At 52.2% G+C, this 19,591-nt stretch overlaps 1 protein-coding gene across 6 annotated transcripts in view; it reads left to right on the forward strand.

The window, feature by feature from the left end:
* Positions 1 to 19,323, forward strand: part of TANGO6 (transport and golgi organization 6 homolog) — a 95,273-nt gene extending 75,950 nt beyond the window's left edge. For 4 of the 6 annotated variants that reach the window (XM_032771369.2, XM_032771371.2, XM_032771372.2 and 1 more), the window contains 4 exons: positions 2,304 to 2,455; positions 9,498 to 9,611; positions 9,695 to 9,860; positions 18,128 to 18,280. In XM_032771369.2, the coding sequence (XP_032627260.2) occupies positions 2,304 to 2,455; positions 9,498 to 9,611; positions 9,695 to 9,860; positions 18,128 to 18,186 (491 nt within the window). In that variant the 3' untranslated portion in view covers positions 18,187 to 18,280. Of the gene's footprint in view, positions 1 to 2,303; positions 2,456 to 9,497; positions 9,612 to 9,694; positions 9,861 to 18,127 lie in introns of all 6 variants that reach the window. The other 2 variants (XM_032771370.2, XR_012657281.1) reach the window with 2 other exon arrangements.
* Positions 19,324 to 19,591: the final 268 nt, after the last annotated feature.

The following is a 19,591-nucleotide window of genomic DNA, read 5'->3' on the forward strand; positions in this document are numbered from 1 at the left end:
GGGAATGACTCCCCGGGTCATTCCCTTCTTTATGTTTTGTCTAAAAATAGAGTCAGTCCTGCCGAGAATATGGGGCAAGTGTACTAGAGAGCCAGAGAGCACAGCCGCTCCGTGTCAGAGCCCCAGAGATCCCGCAGAAATGATGAGCTGAATGCCATTCACGGGGGTGCCCCTGCAACAACCCCACCCGTTGCTTCCCTCCTCCCGCAACCCTCCTGGGCTACCATGGCAGTGTCCCCCCATTTGTGTGCATCCAAGTTCAGATTGCTTTCCAGAGCGGTCACAATGGTACATTGTGGGATACCACCCGGAGGCCAATACCGTCGATTTGCGGCCACACTAACCCTAATCCGACATGGCAATACCGATTTCAGCGCTACTCCTCTCATCGGGGAGGAGTACAGAAACCGGTTTAAAGACCCTTTTATATCGATATAAAGAGCCTCGTTGTGTGGACGGGTGCAGGGTTAAATTGGTTTAATGCTGCTAAATTTGGTTTAAACACGTAGTGTAGACCCAAATCTACCTTATGTTCTTCCTGCAGCAAACACTTGAAATACAACACTCATAACTTCAGATATAAAAATGATACATGCATACAAATAGGATAAATATATTCAGTAGATCATAACCTTTGCAAAGATCTATTACATGGCATATCTAGCATAAAACATATTCCAGTTATGTCATATATACACTCATAAGCATATTTCCGTAAAGCATTATGGGGTGCAACGTCACAATAACGCTGTGTGTTCTGTGCTGCTGTCTGAACTGGAAGGGAATCACTTTGAATCCAAAGAGAGGTGAAGTTAAGAATGACTTGGAAATGCATTGAGAAGCACTCTTGAGAACACCCCACCTCTGGTCCCCTGTTACGGAAGCCAGTCCTTGGTACAAGCCATCTGCTGTTCAGAATGGAGAATGCGTGGGCTTATGGAGAATGTGGTTGGCTTATGTCTGGCAGCAGAAGCCCGGCTTTATCCTGCCTACTGTAATAGTGGATGTTCTTCTTGTTCTTCACAGAAATGTTAAATATTTGTATGACTGCTGCTGAGCCTGTGGTATCTTGTGGCAGCTAGTTCTGCACAATAACTGTACTTGGCACATTTTTTAAATTAAAAAACCCCTTTTTATCAGCTTTAAATTTTGGTGTGTTTCAGCTCTGTGTGTCCCTTGGCCTCGTAGTATGAAGGTCTAGACAACAGTGCCCGCTTTTCCCACTCTGAACCATTAATTCTTCTTCGAGTGATTGCTCGTGCACATTCCAAGAGGTGTGCGCACCGCGTGCACGATCGTCGGAAGATTTTTCCCCTAGTGGTACCCATCAGGTTGGCTGCAGAGCCCCCTGGAGTGCCGTCTTCATGGCAGTGTCTATAGGTCCTGCGGGCCCACCGCCTGCTCAGTTCCTTCTTACAACCAGTGACAGTCGTTGGAGCAGCTCAGTCTCTTGCATTCACGAGTACCTACCTAGTGGTTCCCCTTTTCCTAGTTGTAAATAGTTTCACAGAGTTATAGTTACAGTAGTTTGTAGTTTATAGTTAGCTAAACTTACTTTGGGGGGTCGTCCCCCCCCAGTTTTCCCCAGACACCGGGGCAGGCCTCTGCTGCAGAGGTTTAAGTCATGTGAGAGGTGTGCGAAACCTATGACCAGAGGCGACGCTGCTTGTCTTAAGTGCCTAGAAGAAGGTCATCAGACAGACCTGTGCTGAATTTGCAGGAGTTTTAGACCTAGGACTAAGAGGGAGTGGGACTATTGTTTGAAGCTTCTCCTGATGGAGTCGGCCCTCAGCCGGTACCGGAAATGGCACTGGCTGAGACCATGCGCAGCAGAATGAAAGCCCCAGATGCGGGTCTCTGCTTCAGATTACACAGAACACTGATGATCCACTCTAGGGACTAGGTCTGCAGAGCCCCTGTCTCAGAGACAACACAGTGGTGTGTTGCCAGTGAGAACACAAGTCATTTAATAAGAGCTGATCACTGGCTCACTGTATTATCTAGGAGAGAAGCTGCTTAAGTGCTACATCCTAGAACTCTATAGGAAAGCATGGTACAGGAACACAGCCATGAAGGGGTTAAAACTATTAGATCCACTAATATCTAATGCCAGCAACTAAAAAGACTGAACTGGAGAAAGGGCTTTTCAACACTGCACCAGGAATGGGCTCAGCATAGCGGAACAGGAGTTCTGAAAAGTCCTTCCCACTAGTGGAAGCATCTCCTGGCCTTTAAACTGTTTGCTTTTGAAACCTGTCAGATCTCCTTAAACCTCCTGTGCTTTCTTCTTCTCTCTTCTGCAGGGGACATGAGCAGCCAGTACAGAGCTCCTCTGATTCATGCCTTCCTGAGAGGAGCAAGAGACCTGGATAGCACCCTGAGGGCTAGCAGTCTGTCCAACTTGGGAGAGCTGTGTCAGAGACTTCACTTCCAGCTGGGCTCCGTGGTTCAGGAGGTATCAACACTGTACATCTCCCCTATATAATAGACACTTTAGCTGTATCTGTTGCCACTGGAGCGTGGTCTTAATGACACAGTTACAGGTGTCTTCCTGCCGACTCCTCTCCCACAGAGTGGAGGAATGGGATCAGTGGAGGAGCAGTCTTCCTAGGACTGCTGCATATCTTGCAGGTGCATTTTTAGGTTCCTAATCTTAGAAACCATTTGTGCTGGCTGAGATGGGAACGAGGAGGCCTGTTTAAACCCTGAGAGCAATATGTCCTTTGAATCAGGTCTTCGGGAGCTCACATTTCTGTCTGTTTATATATTATACGTGCAAAAGAATGTAAAGATTGCGGAGTCAAACTTGGGTTAAGAAATGCCAGAATTAAGGTTGCCTATAACTTTGATTTGGCCCCCTTGAGCGTATGCATTATAACGTAGTCTTTAATTAGGTGACCCCATGCTGTTGTTTCTGTAGGATCCTGCCTCATTCAGTGCACAGGATGGATGGTGCACTCTGAATGAGCAGCTATTTGAGATTTGGTTTTATCCTCATTGTTTTGTGTGTGACTCCAGGTCTTATTTACTCCATGCTGTTCAAGTCCGATTCTGAATACAGAATACAGCTCACCCTCTGAGTCCCAGCTCCCAGTCGTCTCCCACCCCTGACACCGTGGCTAATTTCAGTCTTCTCCCTACCCCTTTCCCCCTCTCCTGGTCCCCAGTGTCTCCCCCACAGCTCACAGTCACTCTTCCTTGACTCTTCACCTCAGTCTCGTCCCCCCCATGACTCATTGCCTAGGCACTCCTAGTCATCCCTGCCCCTAGATTCCTTGTCTAATCTCAGTCTTCCGCTCACATGTTTTCCCAGTTCCCAGTCTTGCCTCTGGCACTTCACCCCCTCTGCTGCCCCTCTCACATGTTCAGCTCTTGTCCCCTCTGCATTCAAGTCAGGCAGCTTCCTCCTCCAGCCTGCCTGGCAGATGGATCATTGGAAACACAGGAGAGAGTCTCCCTGTCAGTTCTGGTACCCAGCACCACAGTGCTCCCCGGCAGCTGGGAACAACAATTACTGGGAAAGTCCTGTTCAGCCTCTGTGGCCTTGAACTGGAGCATGCTCAGTGTAGACAGAATCTTCAGAGAATTTACCTATTGGTCCCTTCAGAGCATGTGCAAACAGAGCATTTCCAGTGGCCTGTCACTTTACCAAATCTGGGCAGTTTTTCACAGGAATAGGAACGTGCACAGCTCTGACACTGGGTGAAGCCACCATCCCTGCCACATTTCAAGCCCTCACTGTCAGACGTGGAGGCGCTATAGCTTCTCAGTTAAACACGGAAAGAATATTTTAAACATGGGCAAAACAATGTATTTTTCCCTAATCTTGTTCTCTGAATCAGCTGAACAATTTTTGTTGGTACTTTAATTCAGTCTGAGGCAGACCCCTGGCATGGAAAATGTCAGCCCAAATAGTTAGTTTGGCAACTGAAAACAGGGTCATATAATGGGAAGTGTCAGGCTACCAGCCCTGCCTCTAATAATTTAACTGTAGTACAGGACCTTTAAAGCATATTTTGTACCTGCTACAGGCACCTCCTCCCAGGTAATAGCATCTCATTATGCGTTTCAATGCTGCAAAAGAGGAGAATTCAGTGCCAGTTTTATCCTAGTGGCTGGGTGCTGCAGTCTGTGCACTTTGATGAAAGGCTTTAGGCAAGTAGTGTTTATATCAGAGGCACAACAAAGGTGGAGTTTCCCCAGCTGCTCTTCTCCCTTGAAGTTTTTTCAGGGCCAGAGGTGAGTTTTTCATTTTTCCCTGGCTGATTGTAACTGTTTGGTGTGTTGGAGGCAGTGAACCTGCTACTCTGGCACTAAACCCAGGAACGCCATCTCACTCACTCAGCCATGAACGCTGCTGAGGCCCAGAAGACTGTGCCTGTACAGCCAGTGTGTCTGCAAACAGGCCATTCACAGAGCTGTTCCCTTCCCACACATCACTCCTTTCTCTGGAAATCACATGCACGTGCAGCCCTGGTGTGTGCATGGTCCAGGGCTTTAATTGTTTTGCAACAAACAAACCAAAAATGGCCTCTCAGTAGGCATGTGTGAAGAACACTTTCACACACAGATCAAGAAGTGAACTGGCAAATGTCCTTCCACGTTAGTGCCCTTTGCACATGAGGATTTGGGGAGCTGTTTGTTTCCTTCTCTTCCCATTTGTCGTCACCAGCCCTCACCTCCCTTCCAGTTATGCTCACATACCTCTGTGGCAACTGGATTAATCACGTACATAAAAATACCATGAAATATTTTGCTCATGTGTTTCTCACTGTATCCAGCTGCTGGTCTTTATTGCATTGGAGTAGAAGAGCCAGCCCCATGTGACCAGACAGCTGTACACTCCTGTCCCCCGCCCTGGTTTGGGAACGGCTGCACTACAGACTGTAAGCTCTTTAGGGCAGGGACCATGTCTTTGTACAGTGCCTAGCACCCTGGGTCCTTCCTCCAGAGCTGGGCCCCAAGGCACTATGGTAATATAAATAACAGAGACGTGTTCCTGCAGCTTAGAGCCCCGTGACTAGCTCTGTGGACAAGAGATGAGAACATTGGGTGCAGCTCTGTAGCAGTTCTGATGCCTGCTCACCAGTGTCCTTGAGGTGCCCTCTCTGACCAAAGGGCTCAGGTGTGTTTGGCAGCCCGGTGACACCACAGCCTGCCCAGAGAGGTGTGGCCCATGAGTTGATAGTGAGGGTGGGCCTGGTAACCGGCCGGGATCTCAGGGATCAACCTCATTTGCATAAAAGCAAAGCTCCCTGATGCCTTTGCTGAAATGGAAGTCTTGCCCATCAAGCCTATGCCATGCTCTAGCCTCTCCTCCTCTTCACACACATTCTTTGCATCCAGCAGCTCCATATTAAAGACCAGAGCACCTGCCTCTGTGCCATCCAGTGCAAGGTAGGGACACTCCCAGTCTGGTGGCCTGTGTCTGGGATGATACTGAACTGAACTCTAGTCTCCCAGGGTGCTGAGAACTAGGAATCTCTCCTCATGGCCTATACCAGGTGCTGATACTGCTTTATCTGTGCTTCCTAATCAGAAGCTGAGGTGCCTGGAATAGTGCACTGCAGTCTTCAGGGCCTCTTCTCCTAAGGCATTGTGTTGGGCTGACAGACATGAATGTGATTTATAACCACCACCCAGGAGCAGGGAGGGGCCATATCATTGTGAGCCGCTCCAGTACTATGGCGACAAGTGCTATGGAAATGCTGATAAATGAGCCCACCTGGCAGGGCACCATTAGCCACACACGGTCAGTGGCGTGCACTGTAGGTTTCTGCAGAGACGCGTCAGTGCAGTCATTAGGCAGCGCCGGGTTTACAGAGCAGAGATGGGGCCTGCGGTAAATGCTCCTTTGAATGAGCAGACTGTTAATGAGTTAAAAGCAATCTACATCAGGCATGCTGAGATCAGCACCAGTGAGCAGAAGGATGTGGCTGAGGCAGGTGCTCACTAGGAGTCAGGCAGAGGTGTGAGCACATGCCAGAGGACAAGCAGGTCACCTCTGTTCTGTGCCCAGTTGGTCTGATCCCTTTTCAGACCCTAAGGCAGGTGGAAGTGCTTCAGGGAAGGGAGAAGCACAGCTGCAGCCACGGGAGGCTCTCTGCAATCCCCTCTGCTTGTGAGTTGCTTCCCAGCACAGGCTCTTCCTGGGGATTGGCTGGGTTGGTGCCAGCCTGTGTGAATTCTGGATGTAAGCGTAAGGGCTGAGAGCAGTGCGGGGACACCGCCTGGGGGCCGGGGCATTCTCTCAGTGCTTGAAGAAGCTGCGTTTCCAGGGTTTCTGTAGAAATACACCCTGTGAGCTCTGTGGTCCCATATGAACACCGTGTTGGCTTAAACCTGGGCTGTGCCTTCCCACACGGTGCTAGGCAGCAGGCTCCCATCTCCCTGCCGACTTCAGAAGAATCACTGGGACAGATAGTCACAGGGCTGGGAAGCCAGGGCGATCTTGTTACTGTTCGGGTAGAGCTCCAGTAGTTTTGTGTTTAAGATGGTCCAAGGGTGAAGGGCTTGTGTATTGGCAGAAAGAGAAGGCTGAGGAGCTCCGTCCAGAGATTGCACTAGGGCTGAGTCCTGCAGGGTCACAGCCCCCGACCCTGCCCCCCGAAGGTGACCCACTCACTGCTGAGTGAGTGGGCACTATGAATACCCCTGAAACAAGCTCTCAGTGCCCTACAATTGTGTGAGACTAGCGCAGGCCTGTGGTGGGTGCTTCCAGATCACTTTAAGCTGAGGCTCCAGCTTCATTCTTCTCTGAGCCCTTAGTCTCTGGCATGAATAAGTATGTGGACAGGTCTGGTGCAGCCTCTCTGCTGCTGCTGTGTAAATCCCTTCTGGCTCTGCAGCAGGCAGGAGTCCAGCCGAGTTCAGCAGGCATTGCAGCAGCCAGCTCCTCTGTGAGATGCACTCTCCAAGACGCAGGGGGACTAGGCACTGTCCTTGAACAAAGTGCTGATACTCTCATGCTGATACAAATTGCTGATACTCTTTTTCTATTCTGTTTGGAAATGGCGCCAACCAGCCACGGAAAGTGGAGCATGTCTGTTAACGTCAGGTAGTGCTTTGCAAAGCTGGGATCTACTGGAGGAGAATAGCTTTAGGCACAGGTGCAGTGTGCACTGGATGTTGGGGATTTGGGTCTGTCTCTGCCCTAAAGCAGGAGGCAGGTGGGTTAAAATCTCCCAGAAACTATTGCAGCACATGTGAGGAGGAAGGCAGGTCATGCTCCCAGGCGTAATTCAAAACAAGAGCACGCCTAGCAAGGCCAATTGAGACACACATGGTCGTGGACTGGGATAGGATTTGTAGGACTTTGCTGTTCAGCTCTCTGTTGGTCCACCTGTGCCAGTGGAACTGCTGAGACAGTTTTCCCACCACTTGTTCACAGGCTGCTCTGAGAAACCCTTTTTAGCCCATATGGTTCTGGGTGACTGGCTAGTGTCAAAGGCAAACAGACGCATTGGTGTGGCTAGAAGCTGTGAGGTCAGCAGCAATGCCAAAAGCAGAGTGAACGCAAGCAGGTGGCAGAGCATGCCTTCTGCAAGACAGTCAGAAAGATGTAATGAATATTTCCCTCCTCTTCTGCTCATGCAACGATCTGGTAGTGACAGCATTTGACAAGATGCCAATGCACCGCATGTCAGCTATTTCAGGAACATGCTAGCTCTGCAAACTCTCCCTGCTGTTGCTGATTATCTAATTAGGCTCTTTAAACTCTGCCTGCCTGCTTAACAGCAGAGAAGCACGTGGTCTGCATAGTGAATCCCTGTGCAAGTGAAGTGTCTCTCGAGTTGGAGATTCATTCGCTCTCTAAAGGCGTGATCCAGGCACACCCATGTTCTTTTCATGAGGCACTTTGCTTTTGGGCAACAGTTTCTGCTCTCAGGTTTTTAGATGCAACTGTTCCAGGAAGTCTCACTCAAGCAATTTGTGCCCCCCATTTCACCTACTTGATACCAGTCACACCCCCTTCGGGTTGGTCAGTTGCTATTACAGGCTGTTCAGGACCTGTTCTGGCTCATAATCATCTGCACTGGCTAAAAGGGGCTTTTTAATAATAAAATACCTAGTGTTTGCCTACGACCCATGATATCTGGCACTGCTGCTGAGAGAGCACCCGTCTCCTGGGGGGGGGTGGGGGGGGGGGAATGGCAATACCATCCAGTGGCCCAGAGACAGCGGCGGCTCCAGGCACCAGTGCTCCAGTGGCCCAGAGACAGGGGGCGCCCTGCCAGTCCCTGCGAGGACAGTAGTCAGGCAGCCTTCTGTGGCTTGCCTGCAGGAGGTCCACTGGTCCTGTGGTTTCGGCAGCAATTCAGCGGCGGGTACGCCAAAGGTGCGGGACCGGTGGACTTCCCGCAGGCAAGCCGCCGAAGGCAGCCTGCCTGCCATGCTGGGGGCGGCAAAAAGGCTAGAGCCACCCCTGCCCAAAGAAATGCAGACATCATGGATGCCAGTGCCCAAACAAGGGAATATATGAACCAAACCTAGTCTTGTACCACTGAGCAATTCAGAGGCCATGAGGTACCTAGCAAATACCTGGGCAAGTAGCATTCCTTCTCAGACCTTCTACGGAGCGGGACTGGACCATGCTTAGAATCCTTTGTTATACAACAGCTTTCTCGTCACACAGTCTCTGCTGCTTTCCTGGGTCCCACTCAGCTTTGCAGCCCCTGTTGCCCTGACAACACACGGAGCAAAGCCCCTCCCAATCCATGGGGAGCCTAGTGGCATCTGCACATGTAATCAAATCTGGATGCCTAAAGTTAGGTGCCCAAATCCGCATTTAGGCCACTAAATTGACCTATATAAAGGTGCTAAATGACCCGGCTCTCACTGAAGTCAGTGGCAGTCTCAGGAGCTCAGCACCTTTGAGAATTCGGTCACTTTTGTTTAGGATTTTAACTTTAGGCACCTGGGTTTGAAAATATAGGGAGCCAGCTTGAGAGGCCAGAGGTCTTCTGAAATTGTCAAGAGGATTTCCCCCGGTCCCATCCCCTGAAATCGCAGGCAATGGGACGTCATCCCCCCTCCCAGAGAACGCTGAATGAGCAGCCCCAGACTTCAGCTGGCAGAAAAGGCAGGAGAGCAGCATAACATGGGGCTTCCCTTCTTTCCACTCCTGACACAGCCCCCATTGCCTGCAGCTTCTGTAAAGACCCATGTCATGGGGTGCACTCTAGCCTGTTGGGCCAGGTCTGTCTTGGTTTCCATGGGCTTGTTTCTGTCCTGAGTTCTCCTGCACGCTCTGGAGCTGCAGGTGGGCAGGCCCTGGGGGCTGTTTCTGTGGCGTTTTCCCTGCTGTGTGTACGCCTGTAACATGTGGATCTGCGTGTTACAGTTACTGCTATGTTTTCCATGTCCCGTGTGGGTGTTCTGATGGGTTCCTGACTGCACCCCCACCCAGTCCGGTGATACTGCAATGGGGACGACAGAGTGTGACAAAGGTGCTGCGCGTACACTAACAAAGTTCTCACCCCGGTTTGCCCTGCCAGGTGACCTCCTGTTTGACAGCCATAGTTAAGACAGACAGCGAGGCTGAAGTCCGAAGAGCTGCCGTCCATGTGGTGGTGGTGTTGCTCCGTGGGCTCAGTGAGAAAGCAACTGAGGTAAGCCTCCCTCCCTGCCCCCAGCAGTGCCACAGGTACTGCCAAGCAGCCTCTTCGCAGACTGACCCTCACTCATGGCACAGGCACGCATCACGCTTTGTCCCTGGAGCGTACAGTCAATGCTCTGGCTCCTGCCACATAACAGGGAAACTCCCAAGTGTCTCCAGACCCAAGGGTCCTGCCACTGCACCCATCCCAAGCCTGGTGAGCTTAATGTGCTCTCATACAGCAACTTAGTGAACTCTCTGGGTATCTCTGAAGTGATCTTTAGATAGGAGCAGTTCAGGCTCTGATTGTGTGTGTTGAGTCACTGGGAAGGGTTACAAGAAACATTTCCTCTCGATGTTGCAGGCAGTAAAACCCAACATGTGGCTCTTGGGAGCCTAATAATTCAGAAGGTTAAACTTCCACATCTAACGAAAGTGTAATAGTGAGCTAGGAATTCATTTCCCCTGCAGGGATTCCTGCCTAGCTCCTGTGCCGAGCTCTAAGATTAGTGCACAACGGCGTCTCCTCTTATTGTCTGTGTGCGCCAGTCCCTAGTGGGAAGATCCCCCCTCCTGCAGTACCCAGGAGTTCTAGAAATCATGAGCCCTCTGTCCTGGTTTCATGGCTCCTAATGCACAGATCTGTTCAGGAGTCACCAGCATGGATGTGGTGAAATATTACGAGAACAGTAATTACCCTAAAAGCCACAGACTTCCTCCACTTCCCAGCACCCACTGTTAATGTTCTGCATTAACACTGATCCCAGCTTCCTCGCTTACACAGCAGCTCCTGCGTATTGGCCGTTCCCTATAGTAGCTTTAGCACTGGCTTCTGCAACAGTGACTGACTTCCTTGGAGAGATAAAGAGCAACCTCCCTGCATTATTACAGCAAAGGCTGTCATCCTGCCATGACCAGAGATTTCACTCCCATTTCTCCCTCAGTCTAATCAGTGCTATTTCTGACATACGAGAGCACCCAGGCCATGCTGCTACCCTGGGCTGCTCTGTTCCTTTTCCCTGCTCTTCCGTGTATTTGCAGAGAGTGGGAGAGCGCGTCTGGTGTCCACTGCATTATAAAAAGCCTGTCCTGTTGACGGTGACAGCGCTTGGGGCTGGGCTGGCACTGCCAGGGATAGATTTGTCCTCTGGGGAAGTTTAATCTGGCATTACTGTGTCTGAGGTGGTGCTGGGAGGCTGTCAGCTGGGGAAGCCCCCACGCAGCCCAGCACCTAGGGGGTGGTTCAGGGACTAGAAGATGTGGACACTATTGGATTCTGCCTCTGTGTAGTGCTTCAGTGGGGATCCAGGGTCCCCATTTGTCCAACCAGGTGGTGCACTGGGAAAGTCACCCTCTTAGGCCAAGAGGTCATTGGCTTTCCCCATAAAATAGGTTGGACAGATGGAACAATGTGACCTCTGGATGAGATGCCAAAGGGTTAGATAGTGTGTGACTCCAATCTCATGTGACCCCAAGGCCTGAATGTTACAATGGCAGCAGGTCCAACCTGGAACCACTAGCCTCAGAGCAGCCATGTTGGCGCTAGTTATGTCTTCTGAATCCCCTGGCTGGGATCAGGAGCAGGCCCAGCATCTGGAGAAGGGGCGACACTTCACAGAATGGGCAGCACTTGCTACGCATCAGAGCTCCCCAGATCCCTTCTCTGCTTCCTGAGCTGAGGTTTGGTCTCTGTGCATGGATCTCTGTTACAGCAGGCTGCATGCAGGGGGAGGTCCTAGCCAGCTAGTGGGTCTGCAGAGCGCCAGTGAGCCCTCACCCAGGTGCCTGCCTCTCCTTGGGTCTGTCCCTGAGTAAAAGCCCAGCTCTTTATCACATGCTTGTAAAGGCTGTGTGTGGAATGGCCAAGCCACTCCGCCAAAGATGTCAGAGCAGGGCTGGTTCTTCACTGGTGAGGCTGAACTTTCAGCTAGTTTATCCCCTTTGAACTGTGCATCTGTGAAGTCAGGAGCTGGTCTGAACCAAGCTCCATCCCCTGTAATAACATACACGATCCCCTTGAGTGCTTCTGTGTGCAGCAGAGAGCCATGGGGTTTCAGGCTGTGCCTCCCTTCCTTGCTGTCTGCCGAGGCCCCTTGGATTCTTCCCTCACAGTGGGTGCGTAGCCATAAAATCCTGCTGGGTAGTGCCAAGCTGCATGTGAGACCCTGTGGGGAGGGCTCACGGGGTCAGTGTGAGGGACCTGCTAACGGAGTGCGATACAGCGGGTACTGGGAGTTGTGCCACCAGAAGTGGCTCAGTCCTGCTGAATAAGCCAGCCCTGTGGGAGTGGCAGTAGGCGTGTCATACAACAGAACTGCCTTGGGCAGAGGTGAGGCATTGCCAGTGTGCTGAGAGCTGGCTTTTCTGGCCATCACAAGGCAAAACAGAGTATTAAGAACATAAGAAGGGCCATACAGGGGCAGACCAATGGTCCATCTAGCCCGTTATCCTGTCCGACAGTGACTAGTGCCTGATGCTTCAGACGGAATCTACAGAACACGGCAATTTTAAGTGATCCATCCCTGTTGTCCAGTCCCAGCATCTGGCATGCTGGGATCTGTAGTTTCCACCACCTGCACTTCGGTATTTAAGACAGTGACAGCTGATACCAGCCCAATGGCATAGCAGTCGGGTGCAGTGCTGGCACTCCGGGCAGGTTATCAGTGCAACCCTTTGTGGGGCAGTCAGAGCACCCCAGAAGTGTGCGCTGTCATCGTGGGTGGGTATCGCGCAGCGCAGCGCTGTAAAGGCCGATGCAGTAATATGTAAAATCTGGGACGTGTGTCTCTGGGTTCACTAGAAATCCCACATCAGAGTTTAATGTTTTGATGGCAAACAGCAGATACCATTTGGGAAGCTGCGTGTTCGCTGCTCTTACACCAGCATGTTGGACAACGTGCACTGGTGTCAGCAGCTCTTATGCCAGCCCAGCAGCGGGTCTAAACCACGGTGGCTCCTTCGTGTCCGCGAAGCGCGCTCCTCGCTGCAGAGAGCACCTGGGCAACAGGGGACTGGATCTTAGGCCTGGCTACAGAGCCTGCTCCTTGGCAGCTGCTGTTGGGGGTGGGAGGGGCTCTGCTTTTGCAAGCAGCAGCTTCCTAACTCGGTGTCTCACTGCAGGTCGTGTAGCTCACACCCGGAGAACCAACCCCCCGGGGAAAGCAATCCAAGCCCCATGCAGCCCCCCGTTTGTCACACCCCGCACGTGCTGTGCTCACTGCATAGGCTACAAGAATTAAACCCAGGATTTCTGAGTTAACACTGTGCTACTGACCTAGATTCACCTCCTTGTCCCTGTGCAGCCTGAGAGCTGCCCAGCAGCTTCCTGCCTTTTGTTGTCTTATGTCTCCCTCCACCCCCAAAGTTGTTTTAACACCTTTTTGAGCATGTGTTGACACAGGCTGCAGAATGGGGTATCTGCTGATCCAGCCTGTTTCCATTGCAGAGCTATTCCCCAGCAAGTGCTCCACATATAGACAGAGGCTCACTGTAGTGCACAAATGAAAAGAACATTTATATGAGAATGACTCACATCCAGGTTAGCTTTATTCCTCTGCAAACTTCCAAAGACAGTCATCAAGGTCCTTGATAGGCAGAAAACAAATGGACACAGTCCCCTTGCCCTGCTGCTCCTCCCCCATTAACTGTCTGCCTCTAACCTTTCTGCTTCCCCCACTTCCATGAGACAGTGTGTGGCATCGGCAAGCTGCCCTTTGGGGACTGGTGCTCACTCTGCTGCAGGCTCTCAGAGCACTGAGTATTGTCAGAGTTCTTGCTGGGAATGGAACACTTTCTCCCCTGGGGCTCGCAGCAACTAGGGCAGGTTTGCTATGGCTGATACCATTGACCAGAGATTGAGAGCATGACAATCTCACAGCAGCTAAGTTTACTTTACTGCTTCCTGTCACTCATAGGCAGTTTCCCAGTGTGCTTTGGCTGTGTGTATTCATCTGCTCTGTGTGTGGTTAATATGCTTCTCTCTGGAACGTGGAAGGTAGAGAGCTAGCTGCTTACTTACATTCCTACTGCAGGTTTGTCTGTATCCACCTCTACCAGGTGTCTGATAATTTCTGTTCTTGCTAGCTGCTTACAGGGAAAAGGAGCTGCTCTTTGTCCCTCCACCCCCTCAAGAGCATCTGCAAGATGGGACAGATTTCTATAGCTTTCCCACTCCCTGAGCCTCCATTTTTGGTTCTCTCTCCATGAGAGTGAATAGTACCAGCATCTGCCTCTACTTTTGCCCATATGCCTGCAGCAGAGTGAAACTGACATTCTTATTTGCACTGCTCCCTACAGAATTCTGGATAGCAGCACTGAAACTGACCAGAGTGGAGTTAATCTCCTCTGCTACAGTATGGGAAAGCTATGAGCTGCAGCAGAGGCGCTGGAGCTGTCTGCAGTCTCAGGAAGTTGACATTCCATTGCTTTACATTCTGTTCATATTGCCAAGATTTTTCCCTCTCCCACAACCAAGGATTAGAGTTAGCAACTTTTGCAATGGAATATTACTTTATAAAGAAATTGAAGATTCACACACACTCTTATCTGTGCCCAGTCACATTCCAGTGAATGCTTCCCACTTGTCATGGGTGAGTTTATTTGTCCAGTCCTGGTTATCTGTCCCAGTGTAACCAGATGTGTCAGCTTCTCTGTAGGAGAGTGCTTGTCCCTTCATTTCTTCCCTGATGTTTGGCTGTTTGTGAGGTTTTATTCCTGTGTGACCAACATGCTATATAAAATTGATTAAATGGCAATTTACCAGAAGGAGGATTCCAGTGAAGTTGCTGTACCTGAACAAGCTGCTGGTTAAGGTGGAAGTGTTTTGATGCAGCACAATGCCTGTTGAATGACTGTAACTTCGGTTGGTGGCTCGTGTACAAATTACTGAGGTAGTCTGCTCAATTTAGGGAGGCACGTGGCCTAGTGGACTGAGCACAGGATTGGGAGTCAGGAACTCCTGAGTTCTAATCCCCCTTTTGTCCCTGACTTGCTCTGGGGCCTCTGTCTGTTTCCCCATCTGTGAAATGGAGTTAGTGCCTTGGGCCCGTACTGGAGAGGGATGGGCAGTTTGACAGTGTGCATGCTAGGAGTGGTGTTGCATTGGTTATGGTTTAGAGGGGTTTCTGCTGAGGCTTAGCTGCTGTTCCAAGAATTCCAACATAGGCAAATTCCCTGGGGCCTCACCTTTCCCACCTCCCTCCAAAACACAAACATTTAGAAAGTCACCCCAAAATCCTGCTCAGTCAGTGCAACAGGTGCATGACGCGGGGTTATTGCTCCAAAGGGGAGTGGAGTGAGTGTGGCAGTTTAAGTGCAGTAGGTGAAATTCCCCCCAAAAGCAGTAGGTGGCGCTCATACAGGCTTGTGATGCCAGCTGCCCTTGGGATTGGGGGTGCAGTTGCAGAAGCGCCGGCCATGTGCACAGCAGAGGAAGAGGCCAGGTGTGTGGTGGGGGACACGGACAGATCTTCAGGATGAACTGTCACGTGTGAGTCAGTTTGATAAGACATGAACTGAATGGAGTACTGGGAATTCTAATGTATCGCATCCCGGAGAAGCCCTGTCTACACAACAGCTTCCTCCCCCTTCATCTGCAGGGCGCCCTAGGGACCCCTGGGTTGGACTCACCCGTTGGTAACTGTGCCAGCGTTCCAGTCACACCGCACTGGCCAGGTCCTGCAAAGCTGTGTTCCTGGCCATGGCATGCTGGCAGCTTATCCTTGGGCGCTTGTGCGGGGCAGTCCTGTTCCTGGGTAGAGCGGCTCAGAGCTCTGCTGCTCAGGACTGGCACTAACAGCAGCCACTTGGGCTTCATACTTCAGGGTTCCCCATGTTGCACTGGGAAGAATAGCAGCCTTGTGGTCCCACAGAAACACGGAATTCGAGGCTTGGCTGCAGAGCGAAGTGGGGAAAGCCCAGGGGCTTGTACGCCAGTGAGCCTGACTGGTAAAATCCCCTTTCCAAACCCACCCTCTGGCTGGGTACGTCCTTTGCAGCACCTCTGCTGGGCAGGGCCTACACAGCTGCAGGTACCTGGAGTCTCCCCTTTTGGTGCATTTTGTTGGCATCCATTTCCCTGTGCATGGAAGAGGCACACCCTCCCTCTGATCTTCAGAGCCAACAGCTGAAACAGCAAGCACTGGGGAAGGGAAGGCCAGGCTGGGCCATTCCAAGTGTCTGGTTCCTTCAAACCTCCTGATGAATAACTATGGCTTTGGTGAGAACCCAGGGACTTGCCTGTTTCTTCCCTTCCCCACAGGACACCACCTTCCCTTAGCTTGTGAACATGAGGGACTCTGCCTTGGTGTCAGGCCTTCCTGCCCATCCCTCTCCACGGCAAGGGGAGATGGTGCTGATGAAAGGTCCATGTCATTCCTGTTGGAGACAGCAGTGCCCTGGACTGTGTGTAAAATGAACCCTTCCAGTTGCACATTCTCAGCTGGCTGGCTCCCCACCAGCAGTGCAGAAAGTCTGCCCCCCTCATGGCCTGGCCCCATGTGGCCAGGGACCCAGGCTGGGTGGTGCAGTGTCAGTTGCAGGTGACCTACAGGGATACGGCCAGAGGGAGGGGTTTTGATAGGTTGCAGGTGGTCATGGAGCCTCTCACTCCAAGGAAGGCATCCAGCCTTCTCTCTCTCTCCTTGGCCTTTCCTGCTGATTGCTGGATTCCCCTGCCAAGATGCCTCTTCTCTGCCAGGGGGGTGGAATTCCCCTGTCAGGAGTTAGATTGAGGAAAGGAGAACTTGGCACAGGAACCGGGTGGACACGGGTAAAACATGTGAGTACCACGTTTTGGAAAGCCCTGGGCATTACCTGGGGGCATTCATGTAAATGCAGGGACTGAGCACTGGCCCTTTTTTTCAGGGGCAAGGACTTCCCCGCTCTCCTTGCCAGTTATTTGATGTTCCCAGCAGCAGAATTTGTTTGGGTGCCTTTCCCGTGTTAAAGGAAATAGTTCTCTTGCTCTTGGGAATTCCCAGAGCCGGGCTGGGATTGCGTTGCACTATGCCCTTGCTTGGCCCCTGCTAGAGGTGGATGACACTGACAAGTTCTCTCCCACCCATTGCTGTGCCATCGGGTAACACAGTGAAGACGGGGGTGCAGGGGATAAAGCCTTTGGATAACGGAAGGGTGCAAAAGCCAAGGGGGGGAAGGCGATCATTTAGGGCAGTAGTTTTCTGGGCTATGGAATGTAAGGCACTGGGTCACGGCAGCTCTGGTCAGCACCACTGCCCAGGCCGTTAAAAGTCCCATGAGTGGTGCTGCCCAGCTAAGGCAGGCTAGTCCCTACCTGTTCAAACACCACGCTGCACCCTAGAAGTGACCAGCAGCAGGTCCGGCTCCGAGGCAGGGGGCCATGGGGCTCCACGCACTGGCTCTGCACTCCCGTTGGCTGGTTCCTGGCCAATGGGAGCTGGGGGAGGTGTGTCTGCAGGCGAGCCCCCTCCAAACCTGAAGCCCTTCCCTGCACCCCAAACCCTTCATCCCCAGCCCTGAGCCCTCCCAAACCCCTCACCCCTGGCCCCACCCCAGAGCCTTGTGATCTGGCTGTCCAGCTGCAGGGGATTCAGATCCAGCTCATCTGGACAAAGCAGTGATATAGACTGGAAAATGCAGGCACCAGTTCGGTCGACCTTGGAGCTGCCAACTTGGTGTGTCAGTCCAGAGCCTGCTCTGCTCCCTCTGGGATGGTGCCACTGTAGCTGTGGAGCTGCCATCACACACCCCGGGGGCAGCCCCTTTCCATGACGAGCATGGACACCAAGGTGTTAGCAGGCTCACTACCAAGGCAGGGAAGGACTTTGTGTTTTCAGGCATCTCTGGACTTCATCTACCCCTGCCACCGGGAGCTGGGATTTTCTGACCCATATGCACGTCCAGAAGGGCCTTTGCCCAAATCCCAGAGATTTAGAACCTCTTGCTCCAAAGCTGGGAAAGCCTTGTTCTGTGCATCCCTTCCCCATGAATGCCACACATGCTCCCACCCTTCTCTGGTCCCCGTCCCCCCACCTCAGCCTGGCTGGATGTTCATGCAGCTCTCTGACCTGGGGGCAGCCTGGCTGCCTGCTGCAGCCAACACTCCTATGGAGCAGTGGATCACATGGCAAGTGGGTTAGTAAGGGATGGACACGCACAGCCAGACAACTTGGCTAATTTGTACGTGCTTCAGTCCCCGAGCCGAGGAGCTAGAAACCTGCCCCTGGGGAGAAAAGCCACCACTTGCCTGTCTTAGGGAAAATCCACTGGCTCAGCATCTGCTGTGGGAGTGAGCACTGTTCAGTTGTGGCCCTCAGTGTTTACAGAGGAGGGCCTGTATCATGGTCCCTCTCTGACAGGTGGGGAAACTGAGGCACAGAGGGGCAGGGATTTGTCCAAGTGATCCTACTGCTGTGATTTGCTGTAGTGACTTGGCTGAGCCTAGGGTGCTGGACAGAAGGTGTCAGGTCTGTGCCCCAATGCAGGACACTGGCTTATGGGTGTTCCTAATGTGAAGATACGGGCAGCTGACGACTATCTGTCTCTCCCCAGGTTCTCAGGGACGTGTTGCGGGATCTCTACCGCCTGCTGAAATCAGTGGTGGTCTCTGACCGGGATGAGGTCACTGTGCTTCATGCCCAGCTGGCCTTGGAGGAGCTTGATGACATCATGAGGAGGTTCTTGTTCCCCCCTCAAACCCTAGAGAAGAAGCTTGTGGTCCTGCCTTAGCAAGACAGACAGGCCAGCAGGGTCGAGTGCCCCCAGCACGACTTCCACAGCCGAGTCTCACCTCTTGGTCTGTGCCAGTGCGCCGTAGCCAGGAGAGACTGGGATTCCTGCGTCCCACAGCCTCGTCTCTCGTCCTCTCCTGCCTCCCAGTTTGCCGAGAGCATTTAACACACTCTAGGATGCTCAGAATCTGCTAGTCCTGGTGAGGCTCCTGCCCCAGGCTGTGAGACATGGAGCCTGCCTGCGTGTGTTCTGGCCTGTCTGCCTCGGCTATAAATGAGGCTCCGTGGAAACTGCAAGAAATCAGAAAGTCGCAGTGAGGGGTCTTTGCCTGTGCAGACTGCAGCATTGCTTGGGGCCAGCACAGCTACAAGTGGCAGCTTCCCACAGGGACGAGCATGCCAGGAACTCATGCAGGGAGTTGCTTTTAAAACCAAAACCAAACTTGTACTGAACCCAAATGCAGGGCAGGAAAAAATCCCCACCTGTGAAGAATCCATTTGCCCTGCCCTCCATGTTTAACAGGACAGCTGCCAATGAAACCACCGGCCTGTCACAGCGAGGAAGCAGTGGCATCGGGGCGGCTTCGACACAGGTACTTCCCGGAGGATTCAGCCGGCCTGCCAGGTGCAGAGCCCCCTCGGCTCCCCCCATGTGCTCAGACTGAGGGAACTCGCTGCTCAAAATGCAGAGACATTAAAACGACAGCCTCTCTCCAGGCCCTTGGGACTGGCTCCTCGGCGAGTGGTGAAAGGCAGGAACTGGAAGTCAGCTCTCATCCACTCCCTGCGTTTGACCTGCACTGGGGGGCTCTCAGGCATTAGCACTGTGCTGCAGGGCTGGGTTTAAAAACCCCTTTTGGGTGAAATTATTTACAAAACAGCCCCCATGAGCCATCCACTGGGGTGCCTGGCGGGGGTGGGGTATGTTTGACGTTTTTAACAATATCTAAACTCTGGGCCAACCTTGTTATGCCAGGGCCCCTCTAAGCTGGCTATAAAGGATCTCTGTCAGTGTCACTATGTGTAAAGTCAACCTGCATGAGCAGAGGGAGGGGCGCGGCAGAGCATGCTCTCCTGCTCTCCCTGGATAAAGAAGCTAAGTTGGCGTGGGGAAGCTGGCCCCCCGTACCAACTGGAGAGCACAGCCCAGCGCAAGTGAGCGCCCTGCGCTGGGTGTGCCCGAGGCAGGGAAATCGGAGGAAATGGATTTGTTTTCACTTGCAGAGGGGAGGGAAGGGAATTGACCTGGACAGTGCCCTGGGAAATGCAAAGTAGGATCCAGCCC

Source organism: Chelonoidis abingdonii, chromosome 19 (genome assembly GCF_003597395.2).
Source record: "Chelonoidis abingdonii isolate Lonesome George chromosome 19, CheloAbing_2.0, whole genome shotgun sequence".
NCBI classification, from domain to species: domain Eukaryota; kingdom Metazoa; phylum Chordata; order Testudines; family Testudinidae; genus Chelonoidis; species Chelonoidis abingdonii.